Source organism: Eumetopias jubatus, unplaced genomic scaffold (genome assembly GCF_037043125.1).
Source record: "Eumetopias jubatus isolate StellerSeaLion01/CBP00866 unplaced genomic scaffold, mEumJub1_p1.0 scaffold_4, whole genome shotgun sequence".
In the NCBI taxonomy this organism is placed as follows: domain Eukaryota; kingdom Metazoa; phylum Chordata; class Mammalia; order Carnivora; family Otariidae; genus Eumetopias; species Eumetopias jubatus.
This window is the reverse complement of record NW_028274810.1, coordinates 100,274,684-100,291,135: the sequence shown is the minus strand read 5'-3', so window position 1 is coordinate 100,291,135 and position 16,452 is coordinate 100,274,684. Positions and strand designations below refer to the sequence as shown.

Sequence of the window (16,452 nt, the reverse complement as noted above, 5' to 3'; positions counted from 1 at the left end):
CTTCTGCTTAAGCTCTTTGTGTTTACACACTGGACATCCAGCAACTTGGTCTGGTCAAGGTACTGCTTTTAGCAGCTCTGGAGATTGAAAACACAGGGCTGGTATATTCTGTATCTGGTGCCTCTGGAGGGGCATGGGAGTGGGGGATGACAGACTAAGGGGTGGCCTGTGAGAGCAGGCAGATTTTTTTGCTACAAAGTAGGTGAGAGGCCATGAAAACTTCCAGCAGCAGTAAGGGCAGGAACACAGAGAAGGAGATGGCTTTGGGAGAATTTCAGGAAATGGAAGTGCCAGGTGAGTGATGGGCTGCTGAGAAAAAGGGGGTGGGGGCGGAGTCCACGGTAACAGGAAAGTGTCTGGTGTTAGTGGCTGTGCAGATGGTGGTGTCACCACCAGGACAGGAAATACAACAGGTGGGACAGGTGTGGGGTAGGGGAAGAATGTAAGATGAGTTTAGTTCGGGACATTTATTCATTACTTTCTCGGGCATTACTAGTGGCAGGTACCTTGCCAGGAACAACGAGAAATAAAAGAAACAAAGATCCCCGCTCTTCTGAAGCTTACACTCCGGGGGTAAAAGGTCAGCTTAAAGGAATAAATCAACAAAGTAACCGCAGGAGCCTACGTGAGGAAATTAAATGGAATCATGTGATAGTGTGCTACAGGGTGGCCAGGGAAGGCCTGCCTGTCAGACCTGGAGGTAAGATGCCAGGCTGAGTTTGACAGTGACCCAAGGACATAGTAGAGAAGCAGCTTGACTATAGAAGCTTGGAACTCAGAAGTCTGGGCAGCAGATGATCCGAAAGGATAGACCAAACACGTTTTTGCAGAATCATAGAAGAATAAAAAAATACACAACATTATCCTAGGGGTACACTGGGGGCGAGGTCTAGGCTGTTCTGATCATGTGTTTTCCCTAAGCTGGATGTTGAATACGGAGCTGCGAGATGTGGTATGTAATTTCGACACCTTTTTGTACATCGTATCACAAAAACTAAACTGAACCAAAAATAGGCTAGAAAATGGGAGGCAAGTCCAGGCCCTGGGTCTCCCTACGTTTTGGTAAGCCGGGTTTTCTCCGCATCGGAACCGGGACCAGGCAGCTTCGGCCGGATCTCACTCCCGGCGCTTTGGCCCAGGCAGGCCCCGCCCAGCCCGGCGCTCCGAGCAGACGCCCGCCCAGACTGCGCAGTCGCCCCGCCCACGTCCAACGCCGGCCAATGGGCGCGCGAGATCCGGGCCCACACCCCCGCCGCGTGCCGCCCGGGACTCGCGCAGCCGCGTGACGACACGGCCCGGCCCCCGCCACGTGACGGCTGCGCGCCGGGCTCCGGCTGGTGCTGGGCTCGCGCGGCAGAGACCGGTGAGGCGCCGGCGGCCACGGCGGGGAGGGCGCAGTGCGAGGGCGCGGGGTGTCGGGGCGCGCGCGCATGGAGGCGGAGCCGGCAGCCGCGTGAGGGCAGCCGGGCGAGCCGAGCGGGCCTTCTCGCGCATCCTTCGAGCGACCTCGTGCGCGCGGCACCCGGCGGCTGCGGGCCGCGGAGCCGGCGCGGCCATGGCGACGGGCACTCAGCAGAAGGAGAACACGCTGCTTCACCTCTTCGCCGGCGGGTGAGCGTCCCGGCCGGACCCCCCGTCCCCCCCCCCCGACCCCGCTGCCCCACCCCGCGCCCTCGGGCGCCCCGGCCGGTTACCCGCCCTCCCCCGGGCCGGAGCGCTGACTCCCGGAGGAGGAAGTCCCGGCGGTGTGGGGAGGCCCGGGGCCGCAGACCCCGAGGGTGGTTTTACCCGGAGCTCGCCGGGCTCCCACGCCCATTCCCCTCTCGTGGCGTCTTCTGTTTTTTCTCCTTTTGAACAATTAGAGGCTGGTGTGACGAGTGTCACACGGCGGCGGTCCTGCCTGGCCACTGTGGCTCGGTCCGCCCCACATCCTCCCAGCTGGCTGCTCTGTCGTGCTGCACTCGCTGTCCTTCTGCCTGTGTTGTGCTCCAGGGCCTCTTTCCGAAGGCCCTGGGAGTCTCGTGGATGCTCGGGGGGCCCGGGACTTCCCCAGCGCGGCGGCGAGTGCAGGCAGTCTAGAGAGCTGCAGGTGTTGGACGTCGGCGGGGGCCTGGAAAGTGCTGGCGAACCGTGATGCTGGCCAGCAAGCAACCTGTGGGAGGGCACCTGGGGGCCGGGGGTGGGGGTGGGGGTGGGGAATGAGGTCAGGAAGTTGTGTTGAAATGCTGCTCGGGGCGCCTCGGTGGCTCAGTCGGTTAAGCGTCTGCCTTCGGCTCAGGTCATGGTCCCAGAGTCCTAAGATCCAGCCCCACATAGGGCTCTCTGCTCAGCGGGGAACCTGCTTCTCCCTCTCCCTCTGCCTCCTTGCTTCTGCGCGCTCGCTCTCTCCCTACCTCTCTCTCTCTGTCTCTGTCAGATAAATAAATAAAATAAAATCTTAAAAAAAAGAAATGCTTCTCATCTGCTGCTGGACGCATCCACTGTAAGATCTGCCCTGTTTTTGAGAGCTGCATTGTTTTGATCATCATGCACCTGATACTTTTCAGTGGCGGCCACGCATTTTTAGGGAGGTTGGGTGGTAGGGGGTTTAGGAAGGGAGCTAATTTTTTGTTTCTTCAGAAAATAGTGAAAATGAGTATTAGTAATTTTCCTTTCTTTTTAATACAGCCAGTGGCTTTGGTTCCTTTTGGAGTCTTCCAGATATTTTGTCTTATTTGAGGACCTCACAAGCTTGGCACAGCAATTTTTAAGTATAGGACATTCTGCATAAAATAGAATTTACTCTGGTTAATCATCTTGACTTGAGTATTAGTTGCAGCTTGGACTGAGGTATGTTTCTTACTTCAAACGAGTAATGGTTCAGAGCTCACCTGCAAAATAACTATGCTGAAAGTGTTTGTACTTCTTACTGTCCTTGACCACCCACTCTGTTTCTCCAACCAAAAAATTTTAGTTCTTCATACATAGGGAGAATTTCTCATTCATCTCTTCCCTGTCATTCCCCCTTCATCCATTCACTTTATCTCCCAGTGTTTCCTGAAAGTCACAGGGGAGGGGGTAGCATTCCTAGATTAATACAGTATATTAATTGGTCATTCTGGGGAATTTTAAACAAGTTGGCCATGTTAAAGTAATTTCTCAAGCCAAGAAGGGTAACTTAAAGATGATTTTATACTTCATGATTTTGATTGCATGTTGTTAGTGAGGTGGGCTTTTAAAAAATTTCTTTGTCTTCCAGACTAGGAAGAGTTACTTGCTCCGGAGCAGCCTCTGTGAGGCTTGCTGCATAATCCATTGCCCTGTTTTGATGAATCTCCCTACCCGCCCTTCACAGTGCCCTCTGGCTGCTAATTCTCCTACCAAGCAGCAGCCTCTTAACTTGTGTTGGAGGAAAACTGCAGTAGCCCGCACAAGTCGCAAGGACTGATTAGAATGTAGAGGGTTTATTAGGGAGGTGCCTGAAGCCATTGTATTTAACAGGTTCCTTCTTTGTCCGAAGCTCAGGATTACTTGCAGATAATTCCGGAAAGAAATCTTCGAACAGGATGCTTTCAGAGTAGCTAATTGGATTTTGATTCATTCCCACTAGCCTAAAATAATATTACTTACATTTCTTTTAGGGAAGAACATTAAAAGGAGCTAAGTATTGAGTGCTTAGTATATCATATAGTTAAAATCAGTAAACCCAGTGGTCCCACCCGGTCCGATGGCAGACACACTGTTCTGCTCTAAGTAACTAGTTTCCACTGTTGTTAAGCTGGCATCTTTCCAGAAGTCAGAGCCCTTTGTTTGTAAATTTGTCACTTTTCTCCTGTTTGTTGAATAGCCATTGGAAACTAACATCAAACAAGCTTAATGCTGTCACCAATTAATGATACTGAATAATGACTTTTATCAGATATAAGAGGTTTAAGAATCGTTGAAAATTAATTTTGGAGCCTGGGAAATAAAAACTACACCCCAAACAACTCATAGTGTTTTAATTTTTGATTTTTTTTTTAAGACAGTTTCTTGGTCTCTTTGCAAAGGCAAAAATACTCCTTTAATCTCTAATAGTCATCTTTTTTTTTTCTTTTGGACAGAGAGAGAGACCGTGCGAGAGGGGAACACAAACAGGGGGAGTGGGTGGGAGAGGGAGAAGCAGGCTTCCCGCAGAGCAGGGAGCGCGATGCGGGGCTCGATCCCAGGAGCCTGGGATCATGACCTGAGCTGAAGTCAGATGCTTAACGACTGAGCCACCCAGGTGCCCCTCTAATAGTCATCTTTTTAACAGTTACCCTTGAAGAAGAGAACTGGAGGAAAAACCACCCACAAACCAACACCTAAAAAAGGCACTTTAGAAAAGGTTATGTGTATGTGTACTAAATGTAGTTCCATAGCTACTTTAAAATAGGCTCCTATTCTTTAAATTGCTTTCTTCTTAGTAATACATTAATGGCAACATGGTAGTGAATTTTCTCAGTATACTTTTCATCAGTCCTTACTGTTCAGTGGTTGCAATGAAGAAGGCAAATACAGTTTCCAAGCCCAGTGACTGGAATGTAGAGTGAGGATGTTACAGTAATTTTATGATAGGGCTACCTAATTTATTCTGATGACATAATTTCTATTTAATCTCATTTCTGATTTTTTTGCCCACTTAAATAACTGGATATCTTTATGTGTACCTGTGTAGTTCTCTGATTACTTCCTTAGGATAAACCAGTAATGATACAGTTGCTGAGTCAAAACACATTTTTAAGGCTTCTGTTACCTCCCAGCACTTTCGTAACCAGTTCTTATGGTGTGTTACTTCTGCATGAGCGAATGCCATTCACTTGATGTTGACTTTTAGTATCTTTAGGGATTCTGCTCTTTTCTACTTTCTTCCCTCCTGTCCCAAAATCTGGATAGTGTTGTTGCCAAAATAAAAAACATTCAAACAGATGTTGTTACTACATAATGAAACCTATGGTTCCTTTTCTACTGTTTAGACTCTCTCAGTAAGAGAGGCACAGAAATCCTCTGAAGGGCACCTGGGTGGCTCAGATGGTTAAGCGTCTGCCTTCGGCTCAGGTCATGATCCCAGGGTCCTGGGATCGAGTCCCGCATCGGGCTCCCTGCTCCTTGGGAGCCTGTTTCTCCCTCTGCTTCTCTCTCTCTCTCTCTCCCTCTCCCTCTCCCTCTCCCTCCCCCTCTCATGAATAAATAAATAAAATCTTTAAAAAAAAAATCTAAAAAGAAATCCTCTGAAGTGACCCTTCTGGGACTAGGACCTTAGGGCTGTTAAGAAAAATCCTTTAACCTTTCCTTCTGGAATGTCTCTGCGCTCCACTAGTCCATACAGTGTTAGCGACACCCTTCACCTGCTGAACAAGCAGTGAGAGCTGGGTGACAGCTTAGAAGACACGCTCAGCACCTGAACTAGCTGGGCTAAGCTGGCTCTGGAGTTAGAGGTGGACAGCCCAGATTATATGCTTTAGTGCTATTTCTCTGCCGTGATTTTTTTTTTTTAAGATTTTATTTATTTATTCATGAGAGATAGAGGGGAGAGAGAGAGAGAGAGAGAGAGAGAGAGAAGCAGGCTCCCAAGGAGCAGGGAGCCCGATGCGGGACTTGATCCCAGGACCCTGGGATCATGACCTGAGCCGAAGGCAGACGCCCAACCATCCGAGCCACCCAGGCGCCCTCTCTGCCGTGATTTTTTACTTTTGTCATCAGATATACTCACGTAGCTTTTAAAATGTATTTTTGGGGCGCCTGGGTGGCTCAGTTGGTTAAGCGACTGCCTTCGGCTCAGGTCATGATCCTGGAGTCCCGGGATCGAGTCCCACATCGGGCTTCCTGCTCAGCAGGGAGTCTGCTTCTCCCTCTGGCCCTCTTCCCTCTCGTGCTCTCTGTCTCTCATTCTCTCTCTCTCTGAAATAAATAAATAAAATCTTTAAAAAAAAATGTATTTTAGTGGGAACATGGTATGTCTTTAAGGTTTTAAAATACATAATCCAAGATAGTTTCAAGATTCGGTGTTTCGTCCCCGCCCCCGATTATGGACAGCTGTCACCTGGTATATATACTTCTACACTGTGCTTGTTCCTACGAATATAATCTGTCTCAGCTAATGGTTACTTCGGGAGTGTTAGGCACATGTTCATGTATTTGCCAGGGGAGCAATGCAGAGAAGATGCAAGACTTAAATGATTAAAGAAATGTTGGTAAGACAAGAATAGTGTGCACGTAATATTTTATATAGGGTTTATGTATATCGAGAACATAAGTTGACTTATTTCATCGGTGTATTTTATATATGTGACAACATTTTTTTTTTGGACAAGGTCATATTTATCTGACAGAGACACAGCGAGAAAGGGAACACAAGCAGGGGGAGTGGGGAGGGAGAAGCAGGCTGAGCGGGGAGCCCGATGGGGGGAGCCCGATGGGGGGAGCCCGATGTGGGGCTCGATCCCAGGACCCGGGATCATGACCTGAGCCGAAGGCAGACGCTTAACGACTGAGCCACCCAGGCTCCCTGTATGTGACAAACATTTTTAAATGCTGTGTGGTGTTTGTATGAGAGATTCCTGCTAGCAGTAAGCTTCGTGAGAATAGCTGCCATGTCTTTTTCATCACTTGTACATCTGAGTACAGTGTCACACTTGTTACAGATGCTTAAACAGTACTTGTTTAATGATTAAATGAATAAAAGGTAGTGTGTGTCTTATCTGGGGGTTTAGATTAATGTGGCCAGTTAAATTGTCTCAAAGAGAAGTGGTACTTTGATTATTTATGAATTGTGAACATGGTTCTGTATGTAAGATTTGCTGAACCTATATTGGCGTAAGGTAACATTATTTTGGATTTGTGTATTTGTGAAAAATAATGATTCTCTTCAGGTTCGGAAAGTACTATAGGGTTGGGTTTTTTTATTCATTCATAGGGTGCTATTTAAATTTTCTTTCTAAATGAGGTAGAATATAGGAAATAGCATCTAAAAGGTAATTAGCTGCATAGAAACTAGGCATTTTGCTTTGACTGAGTAAATACAGAATTTGCATAATCAAAATCTTCCAAGCCCTGTGCCAGGTATTCAAATAAGACATTCTGTAACAAAGTTACAAAGAAGCGCTAGTGTTTTCAAGTAGTGACTGTGTAGAGTTAGCAGGTGAACAGGGGAATTCCTTGAAGACTCCATAGATTGGGATCACAGGTTGTCTCACAGGTTCATTTGTTGGTGGAATCCATGTAGTTATGTATAAGCTGTGAATCTGGGAAACAGTTGACCGCCAGTTGGGTAGCAATTAAAATAAAGAGCATATCGGTCTTGGCTTTAGTGCCTAAGATGAGTGAGTGTATATACAGGAAACAGGTTCTTGTTGAAAACATCTAGTTTTGGTGTTTTTTTATGATTTATTTATTTATTTATTTATTTGACAGAGGGAATGAGAGAGAGCATGAGAGGGGGGAGGGTCAGAGGGAGAAGCAGACTCCCCGCCGAGCAGGGAGCCCGCTGCAGGACTCGATCCCGGGACTCCAGGACCATGGCCCGAGCCGAAGGCAGTCGCCTAACCAACTGAGCCACCCAGGCGCCCGAAAACATCTAGTTTTTGAAAGGGGTCCTTGTTACTTCACGCTCAGAGTTAAAAGGCAAAAATTTGTGTGTATAATTAAAATTTTTTGTGTCTCTGGTCACATGAAGATAAAAGAAGAAACCCAGTGTATGTATTGTAGTAGTGATAGTCTAGCTTTGTTCTATAAACTGGAAGAGAGGAGCCTAACCCATTGGGGAAGGCTTACGTGGGTGAAAAGAAAAGGTTAAATCCATGTTTATGTACTGAGCACATGACTTCAATTCTGGGCAGAAAGAATGAGAGAAAGTGGGGGGAGGGCATTCAGGAATAAGTAGTAAGACTGGGGAAAGGCACAGAAAAATCCAGGCAATAGATTTTTTAGAAAATTGGGCAAATAGATTTCAGAGAGCAACTCTTAGGACTGCTCCCAGACATGTCATTTAATGGCTTGCTGTTCATGGTTTTTCTGCCATTCTGTTCACTTCCATGGCTTCAGTGAGTGGAATATCCCACAGAGCGTTCTCTCTGAACTTCGGCATCAGTGGTTAGAGAGCATTACCTCAGGAGCAAAATTATATTAACATCCAGGGACTTTCCTCATAGCTGCTGGAAACATAGCCTACTAGCTACATGAGTGTTAACTACTTGTTGGAAGATTATTGATAATAGTAAAATTCTGTTAAGTGCTTTCTTGGAAAACGAGGGTGTAAATTTTTTTTTATTGAGTAGGCTCATTTAGGGGAGGCTTTCATTTGTAAGTAATAAAAACTCACTTCCAAATGGCTTGATTATTGGCACATATACCTAAATTCTAAAGAGAGAACAAGCTTTGGTGAGGGCTTATATAAATGGCTCAGCAATGTCACTGTGGTACCCCTCGTTGGTTGCTGTGTTCCAGAAATATCTGTGTGATTCCAGGACTGGTCCCTGCATGGACACGGACTGGCTTCCAGCAGCTCCTGGTGTTTCTCCACCATTGAAAAGTCTTAAGCTTAATCTGATTGGACCAACTTGGACATGCACCCATCTCTAAACTGGTCACTGCTCCGAGGAGATTATGCTGTTTATTTTGGGCTGAATCATGTGCCCATCTCTGAACAGATGACATGGCAACATAGATGGTATTATGTTGATTAAGTGAGACATAGAAATGGGTTCAATATTATCCAAACTATATGGCTTAAGAAATTTGGGGTCTTGTTAAGACAGAGGAAGAGGGGAATGGGTGCTGGGGAGGCAACCCGGAGTGCCCTCCACATTGCTTGTACTGCCTTCAAATAGATTGTTTTATTGATCTAGAACAGAGGTTCTCAACCTTGGCCAGATAATTGTTTGGGGAGGGGCAGGGTATTGCTGTGTGGTTTCCTGTGCATCCCGTGTAGGATGTTTAACGCCAACCCTGGTCTCTGCCCACTACATGCTAGTACCTCCTCCCCCAATAGCAATAACCAAAAATGTCTCCAGACATTACCAAATGTCATTGGGGCAGGGGCATAACTGCCACAGTTGAGAACCACTGGTCTAGAATAGTGCTCTGCAGCCTTTGATCACACAGTCCTATGATTAAAGTGTTCATGCATATCTGCATATATATTTTATGTTATCCTATTAATTTTATATATATTGTAAAGCATATACACAAAACAGAAATTTAATGGTAGAGATTATAAATAAGTGAAATTTTATTTTTTTTTCTGTAATTTTCCCCCTCCATGCCAGTATTCCATTGTGCACACTTAAGAGTATGTCCCCCACTTTGGAGATTAGTGGTCTGAAATATTGGCATCCAATCAGACTTGCTTTCCCGACAACATGCCAACACTGTCACCATGTAATTGGATGTTGGATGGGACTTTTCCTGTTGGCCGTGCATTGGCCGCTATGGCCCTCAGCTGAACCAAGCGGAGTCTACCGTAAGACTGAGACAGCAGGATCTGCCTGACTGCCCTTGACCGCCTCACCCCAGACTGTATATACAGAGCAGATAGGTTATAGTTGTCAGCACTGTGGCACATGGAGAGAGGGTTTTGCTCTCACTATCCCATACCCTGTTCTCAGTCCCTATTGGATGAAAGACTGGTACCTGGCTCTGACCAGTGCTTCCTGCCTCTGGGAGCCTGCTGCATTAGCCCATGCCAGCTGGATGGGAAGAAACCGGGGTGGTGTGCTTAGGACAGACATTGGGGGGGGGGACTTCCCACCAAAGGCCGATTTTGCTGCCCCCTGACGGACATGGAAGAATACTCTGGTTGGGCCCATTGGCTTGGTGTCAAGGAGCATGGGGACCAGAGGAAGGAAAGGCACCTAGTGCTGTCTGCAGGGTTCCCAGCCAAGTGAGGCTGAAAGGAAATTGGGGGATGGACTGCTGGTGGGACCAGGATGGGAGTGCCCCGTGAGATTGAACACCACCCCGCGGAGGCTTGCGCACCATCTACACTGAAATCATAACCTTTCCCGAGGCCGTTAATATAACAATCAGCCAGGTTGACCCACAGCAAGACAGAAACCAGTTAAATAAGACCACTTCACTCCTCTCTGTCCTCATGCCCAGAGAACCCTTAAAAGAAGGGAAGAAAAAGAGCAGACCCAAGTACCCTCAAGCCGTACTTCTAGCTGGCAGTGCTGGAGGGAAGTTTTGAATGAGATTTGAGATTGAAGTTTTAGACGGGCCTGAATTTGAAGACCTGGAAGTTACCAGATACCTGTCCATGGTGTCATTGCTAAGAACGGGGGAATTCAGTAGAGGACAGCTGAATAGCAGAGTTCGAGGAGGCCTGGTGGACAGAGCTGATGTCTTCTTTTGAATTGAGACTCAAAAGCTCTGTTGATAACTTCTGCCCAGAGTCACGGTGGACAGGGCTTTATCTGAGCTGAGTGACCACGGTTAGGAGCCAAGCTAATACTGAAGGACGTCTTTGTATCGAAAAATTGAGAATTAACAGGAACTTTTTTCAACAAATAATGTAATTTGTTGTAATCACAAGTGCTTAGGACTCAACATGATTAAATATTTTTAGAAAAACTTGGAAAGCCAATTCAGAGAAGTCCATATTTCTATTAATACTCCCAGATTGATGAGTGTCTTATATGTGCTCGTTCATGAAGAAAGAAAAAAGTTGAGCTGAAAGATACTTTAAAAATTCTGCTATGGGGCGCCTGGGTGGCTCAGTCAGTTAAGCGTTTGCCTTTGGCTCTGGTCGTGATCCCGGGGTCCTGGGATTGAGTCCCGCATCAGGCTCCTTGCTCTGCAGGGAGCCTGCGCCCTCTGTCTGCCGCTCCCCCTGCTTGTGCACTCACTCGCTCGTGTGCTCTCTCTCTCTCTCTCTCTCTGACAAATAAGTAAATAAAAATTCTGCTATGAAATGTTTTAAATTTCGGGAAGAATTTTGTTTGGAAATTTCAGTTTAGTATCAGAACTTCTTTCCTTCTAATCAGGAGTATTTTAGTGACAATGTATCCAACATAGCTTAGTAACTTAAAGTATTAATGAATTAAAAAATGATTTAAAATGACTGAAAATCTATGCTTGTTTCTCATCTAAGGTTTCTAGTAGGGAGGGAGGGGCTCGCCTACTGAAGAGTTGCTTCTTACCACTGGTTACGGTTGGCAGTGTTTTCCCCGTTTTGTCATTTGTTGTAACACTGAGGCAGCATCACTCCATCTTGTAGAAGAGGTGCCTGAGAGTGCCTTAGTTTGTCCCCTGGTGAGTGGTCTAGAAGGTCAGTCGAGGCCTTTTTACCACCACCGCCCCCCCCCTCCTGCCTTGGGCCCAGGGTATAACATACAAGAGGGTGTGTGGTTGTGACTGTGGTCTGCCAGCCTCAAAGAGCTCACCGACTTGCCATCAGTAGGGCACTTGCTTTGTGGGGCAAGCATACCGTCCAGTGGGTCTTTCTTTGATCAGTGGCGTGGATTTGGTTGGTGGTTGACCAGAGTGAGGAACGTAACTGACATGGGGCCAAAGCAAAGGTGGTTGACCTATATGGTGTTTGAACTTGTTGACTTTCTTATGAAAGACTACCCAGAAGTTCTGTTCTTTTTCAGCACTGTGGAATCGTGTTATTGAACATAAATAAATTTCAGTATTTTTTTTATCTTACTCTGTAGTATGTGAGTTTTCCAATGTGTTAAAATATTAAACCTTTTAAGCACATGGTTATTTTTCTGATAGGTAAGGGTAATTTCGTGTGAATGGACATGAGTTAAGTTCTTACTTTTTTTTTTTAAGACTCCCCACGATATCCCATTTTCTTTAGACATTTTCTAGTGCTTAGCAAATTATACAGACCAGTATTTAGTTAGGCTCATAAAGTTTCCTTGGTGCAGAAGAACACAGAGATTGATTGATTGGTTTAGATTTTATTTGTTTGAGAAAGAGAGAGCAAAAGTGCACATGAGCTAGGGAGAGGCAGAGGGAGGGGGAGAAGCAGACTCCCCGCTGAACAGGGAGCCCCACTCTGCTCCATCCCAGGACCTCCGAATCACGACCTGAGCCGAAGGCAGACGCTTAACCACAGATGCTTAACCAACTGAGCCACCCAGGCGCCCCAAACAGAGTTTTAAAGGCCTTATTGTCAAATCAGCTATTGGCCAAGTAAGAGTGTGAATGTAAATAGTCTAAATTATCTAACGAAACTATCTTTCCATCAGCCTTCCCAAGAGTATAGTGGGAAGAACATTGGATTTGGGTCTCAGTTTAGCCACTTCGTCACTTTGTGACTTTGAGAAAGTGTATGACCTCATTGAGACCAGGGTTCCCCATCTAAAAAGTAAAGACAATACCAGTGGCAAAATCCTTGAGGGTTGAATGGTACTTGTCTGATACACATCAAGTCCTTCCTGCCCTTCTCCCTTCCCATTCTGTTTGTGATCCCCTAAATTGCTTTTGTGGTTGATGGGCTTTGGCCCAGAGTTCAGAAAACACTGTTGTATGTAAACAGTTCAATTTATGGTGTATTATCATCATGATTCTACTTTTTTTTTTTTAATTTATTTGCGAGAGAGAGAATGAGACCGAGAGCATGAGAGGGAGGAGGGTCAGAGGGAGAAGCAGACTCCCTGCTGAGCAGGGAGCCCGATGTGGGACTCGATCCCGGGACTCCAGGATCATGACCTGAGCCGAAGGCAGTTGCTTAACGAACTGAGCCACCCAGGCGCCCGATCATCATGATTCTAAAGCAGGTTTGCCTAAACAGTCAAAAATTACTATTTTCCTCTCCACCCTCCCCCAGTCTGTACATTTCATTCTCTTTTTCTGACATTCATACTCCTCATGGTAAATTGAGGGTAAATAATAGCTCCTACCTCATAGGATTGTTGGAGGATTGAATGCCTGTCATAGAATAGTCATTGGCAGTAATGCTATTATTTAAACTGATAGCTTCCAGCTCTTAGTTATCATCATTTTACTTGCTCTGTGGAACTTCGGGCTCCTGATTCTAAAATACTGCGTGGAGTTTTACTTCATTCTTTCAGGGTCTGTGCTGGGTGCTAGATTCACTTCCACATTTCCAACATTTACATCTGGTGGCGTAGGGAAGCTAACTTAAGTACTCTCTGTCTGCCAGCACCTGTCCTTTGCTGTTGTTACTGTTTCCCAATCACAGGTGCTGGTGCTTATCATTTTTATTGAGCCACCTGTTTGCCAGGTGCTATCCTCAGTGCAAGAGTATGTGAATACACAGCCCCTCCCTACATGGAGCTCCCGGGTAATGGAGCCTGTGACAGAAGGTAGAGAGTATGTGCTATTTTCTTTCTTTCTTTTTTTTTTTTAAAGATTGTATTTATTCATTTGACAGAGAGCACAAGTCGGGGGAGTGGCAGAGGGAGAAGCAGGCTTCCCCCTGAGCAGGGATCCTGATGCGGGGCTCGATCCCAGGACCGTGGGATCATGACCTGAGCTGAAGGCAGATGCTTAAACGACTGAGCCACCCAGGCGCCCCGAGAGTATATGCTATTTTCAAACATTTAGATCCCTTGAAAGACATTGTCCTTGAAATCTCAATTTAATAATTCCTTGGCTTAGCAAATACTGTTTATGCACTTGCAAGTCCTGATGTCGGGGATATAAAGGTGAGTAAGACACGGGTCCTGATCATCAGTGTTTTCCAAAGAGTAAAACATTTATTGGCGGTGGTGGGATGGTTTTAGATGGTACCTGACATCGTTAATTATAACTAGGCCATCAAACATGCAGTTCATGGATATTATTAAGAAAAGATGGGGGCGCCTGGGTGGCTCAGTTGGTTAAGCGACTGCCTTCGGCTCAGGTCATGATCCTGGAGTCCCCGGATCGAGTCCCACATCGGGCTCCCTGCTCAGCGGGGAGTCTGCTTCTCCCTCTGACCCTCCCCCCTCTCAGGCTCATTCTATCTCATTTTGTCTCTCAAATAAATAAATAAAAGCTAAAAAAAAAAAGAAGAAAAGATGTGGGGTCCCTGGGTGTTTCAGTCGGTTGAGCATCTGATCTTGATCTCGGCTCAGGTCTTTTTTTTTTTTTTTTTAAGATTTATTTATTTGAGGGGCGCCTGGGTGGCTCAGTCGTTAAGCGTCTGCCTTCAGCTCGGGTCATGATCCTGGGGTCCTGGGATCGAGCCCCACATCGGGCTCCCTGCTCAGCGGGAAGCCTGCTTCTCCCTCTCCCACTCCCCCTGCTTGTGTTCCTGCTCTCGCTGTCTCTCTCTCTCTGTCAAATAAGTAAAATCTTTAAAAAAAAATTTTTTTTTTTATTTGAGAGAGAGCGTGTACGTGTGAGAGCCCCTGGGGCGGGGAGGTAACGGGGACGGGAGATGGAATCTCAGACAGACTCCACACTGAGCATGGAGCCGGACGTGGGGCTCGATCTCATGACCCGAGCTGAAACCAAGAGTTGGACGCTTAACCGACTATGCCACCCAGGCGCCCCTCAACTCAGGCTTTGACCTCGGGGTCATGAGTTCAAGACCCATGTTGGGCTCCGTGCTGGGCTTGGAGTCTACTTGGAAAAAAAAAAAAAAAAAAGATGAAAGTGGGTATTTTAGGATAAATAAGTTGTCTTGAGGAAAAATATTTAAATTTTTAATTTGGGTAATATTTTGACATGAACAAATTGTAAAGGGTGGTTAGGAGAACCCTGATCAGGGAGACTGAAGGATGCTTGAAGACTTCATCGTTAAAAGGAGCTTTAGCTTTATTTTCAGTGGAGTCCAAATTAATCGTATTTTAATAGAAGTCTGTGTTGTAGTGAATGTTGATTTCTCAAAATGGCATTATCTGAATAATTTTTGACTGTGCAAAGATGCATTGTCTAGAATATTCACTGCAGGGGTGCCTGGGTGGCTCAGTCAGTGAAGCGGCTGTCTTCGGTGCAGATCATGATCCCAGGGTCCTGGGATGAGTCCCGCATCGGGCTCCTTGCTCAGCAGGGAGCCTGCTTCTCCCTCTGCCTCTCTGTCTCTCTGACAAATAAAAATCTTAAAAAAAAAAAAAAAATAGAATATTCACTGCAGCATGGCAGCAGAGTTGGAAATGGCTAACAGTAATAATGGGTTAGAATGGTAGACCTTGGCAGAGAGTACTAGTGTGTAACCATCACAGATGGTGTGGGTAGGTATAGATGTGGCCACAGAGAGATGACCACAGCATCCAGGGAAGTTGGGGAGGGGACGTTAAAAAGCCAGTGATAAAAACCCTAAAGGGCACGCCATCACGTTAACAGTGGTTCTCTCTTTAGCTGCTGAGACTTCAACAAATTCTTTTTACCTCCTAGTATGTTCTAATTATGAAATAAACAGGTGCCTTTTTTTCTTAAGAGAGAAAAATGAAATTTCATACTTTATCAGTCTAGGGAATAGTATAGCTTTTCTTTTTTTTTCTTTTTTTAATTTTTTTTAAATTTTATTTATTTATTTCAGAGAGAGAGAGAATGAGAGATAGAAAGCACGAGAGGGAAGAGGGTCAGAGGGAGAAGCAGACTCCCCGCCAAGCAGGGAGCCCGATGCGGGACTCGATCCCGGGACTCCAGGATCATGACCTGAGCCGAAGGCAGTCGCTCAACCAACTGAGCCACCCAGGCGCCCAATAGTATAGCTTTTCTGATCCTGTTGTGATTTCTTCTCTTACAGGTGTGGGGGCACGGTTGGTGCTATTTTTACGTGTCCACTAGAAGTCATTAAGACACGGTTGCAGTCTTCAAGATTAGCTCTTCGGACAGTCTATTATCCTCAGGTTCATCTGGGGACCATTAGTGGAGCTGGGATGGTGAGACCAACATCTGTGACACCTGGGCTCTTCCAGGTTCTGAAGTAAGTTCAGTCCCCGTGCTGGACCCCGGATTCTTACTGAGTACAGAAGGTCTGTCAAGCCCATCAGATGGGGTGTTCTGTTTGCAGTCTCTGTCCAAACTTGAGACTTAGGTTTCCGTACTGATACCTTTGAGCTCTGACCTCCCTTGGCAGCAGGGCTGCGTGTGATCATCATCCAGCGACAAAGTAAACTAACAAAGTAAGCCAAAAATCCATGTTTAAATTGTTGCATCAAAATGTTGCTCTTGCCCAGAATCTTTTGAGGACTGGCAAGATCTGGGTTGGTAGAGTGACATTAAAAATTTAAAGACTGCACATTATATAGAGACAAAATATTCTGATGTTTTTTACTTGCTGTTTGGAAATAATTTTACGTTTCTAGAAAAGTTGCAACATATATTTAGTGAAATAGTTTTTTAAATATTTGTTTCATACTGAGGCTCCCTGCTTAGTGTGTTATTTTTACTGCATTAAAAATGTCTCATTTGCGTATGAAGTGGCTGAATGTTCACAGGCTGAATTTGGCTTAAGGCAGAATCAGAAATGCAGAAGAGTGCTTGGCAATGCCTGCGGTTTAGCTTGGGGCCGTTTACTTTAAGAGAGGTGTTCAACAGGGGTATCTGGCC

General features: G+C 46.0%; 1 protein-coding gene across 2 annotated transcripts in view; it reads left to right on the top strand.

Moving 5' to 3' along the window:
- The first annotated feature begins 1,404 nt into the window (after positions 1-1,404).
- The window catches only part of SLC25A33 (solute carrier family 25 member 33), a 35,982-nt gene continuing 20,934 nt past the window's right edge, over positions 1,405-16,452 (top strand). The window contains exons 1-2 of one of the 2 annotated variants that reach the window (XM_028108350.2): positions 1,405-1,611; positions 15,647-15,826. In XM_028108350.2, the coding sequence (XP_027964151.1) occupies positions 1,556-1,611; positions 15,647-15,826 (236 nt within the window). In that variant the 5' untranslated portion in view covers positions 1,405-1,555. Of the gene's footprint in view, positions 1,612-9,216; positions 12,726-15,646; positions 15,827-16,452 lie in introns of those variants that run through there. The other variant, XM_028108351.2, reaches the window with a different exon arrangement.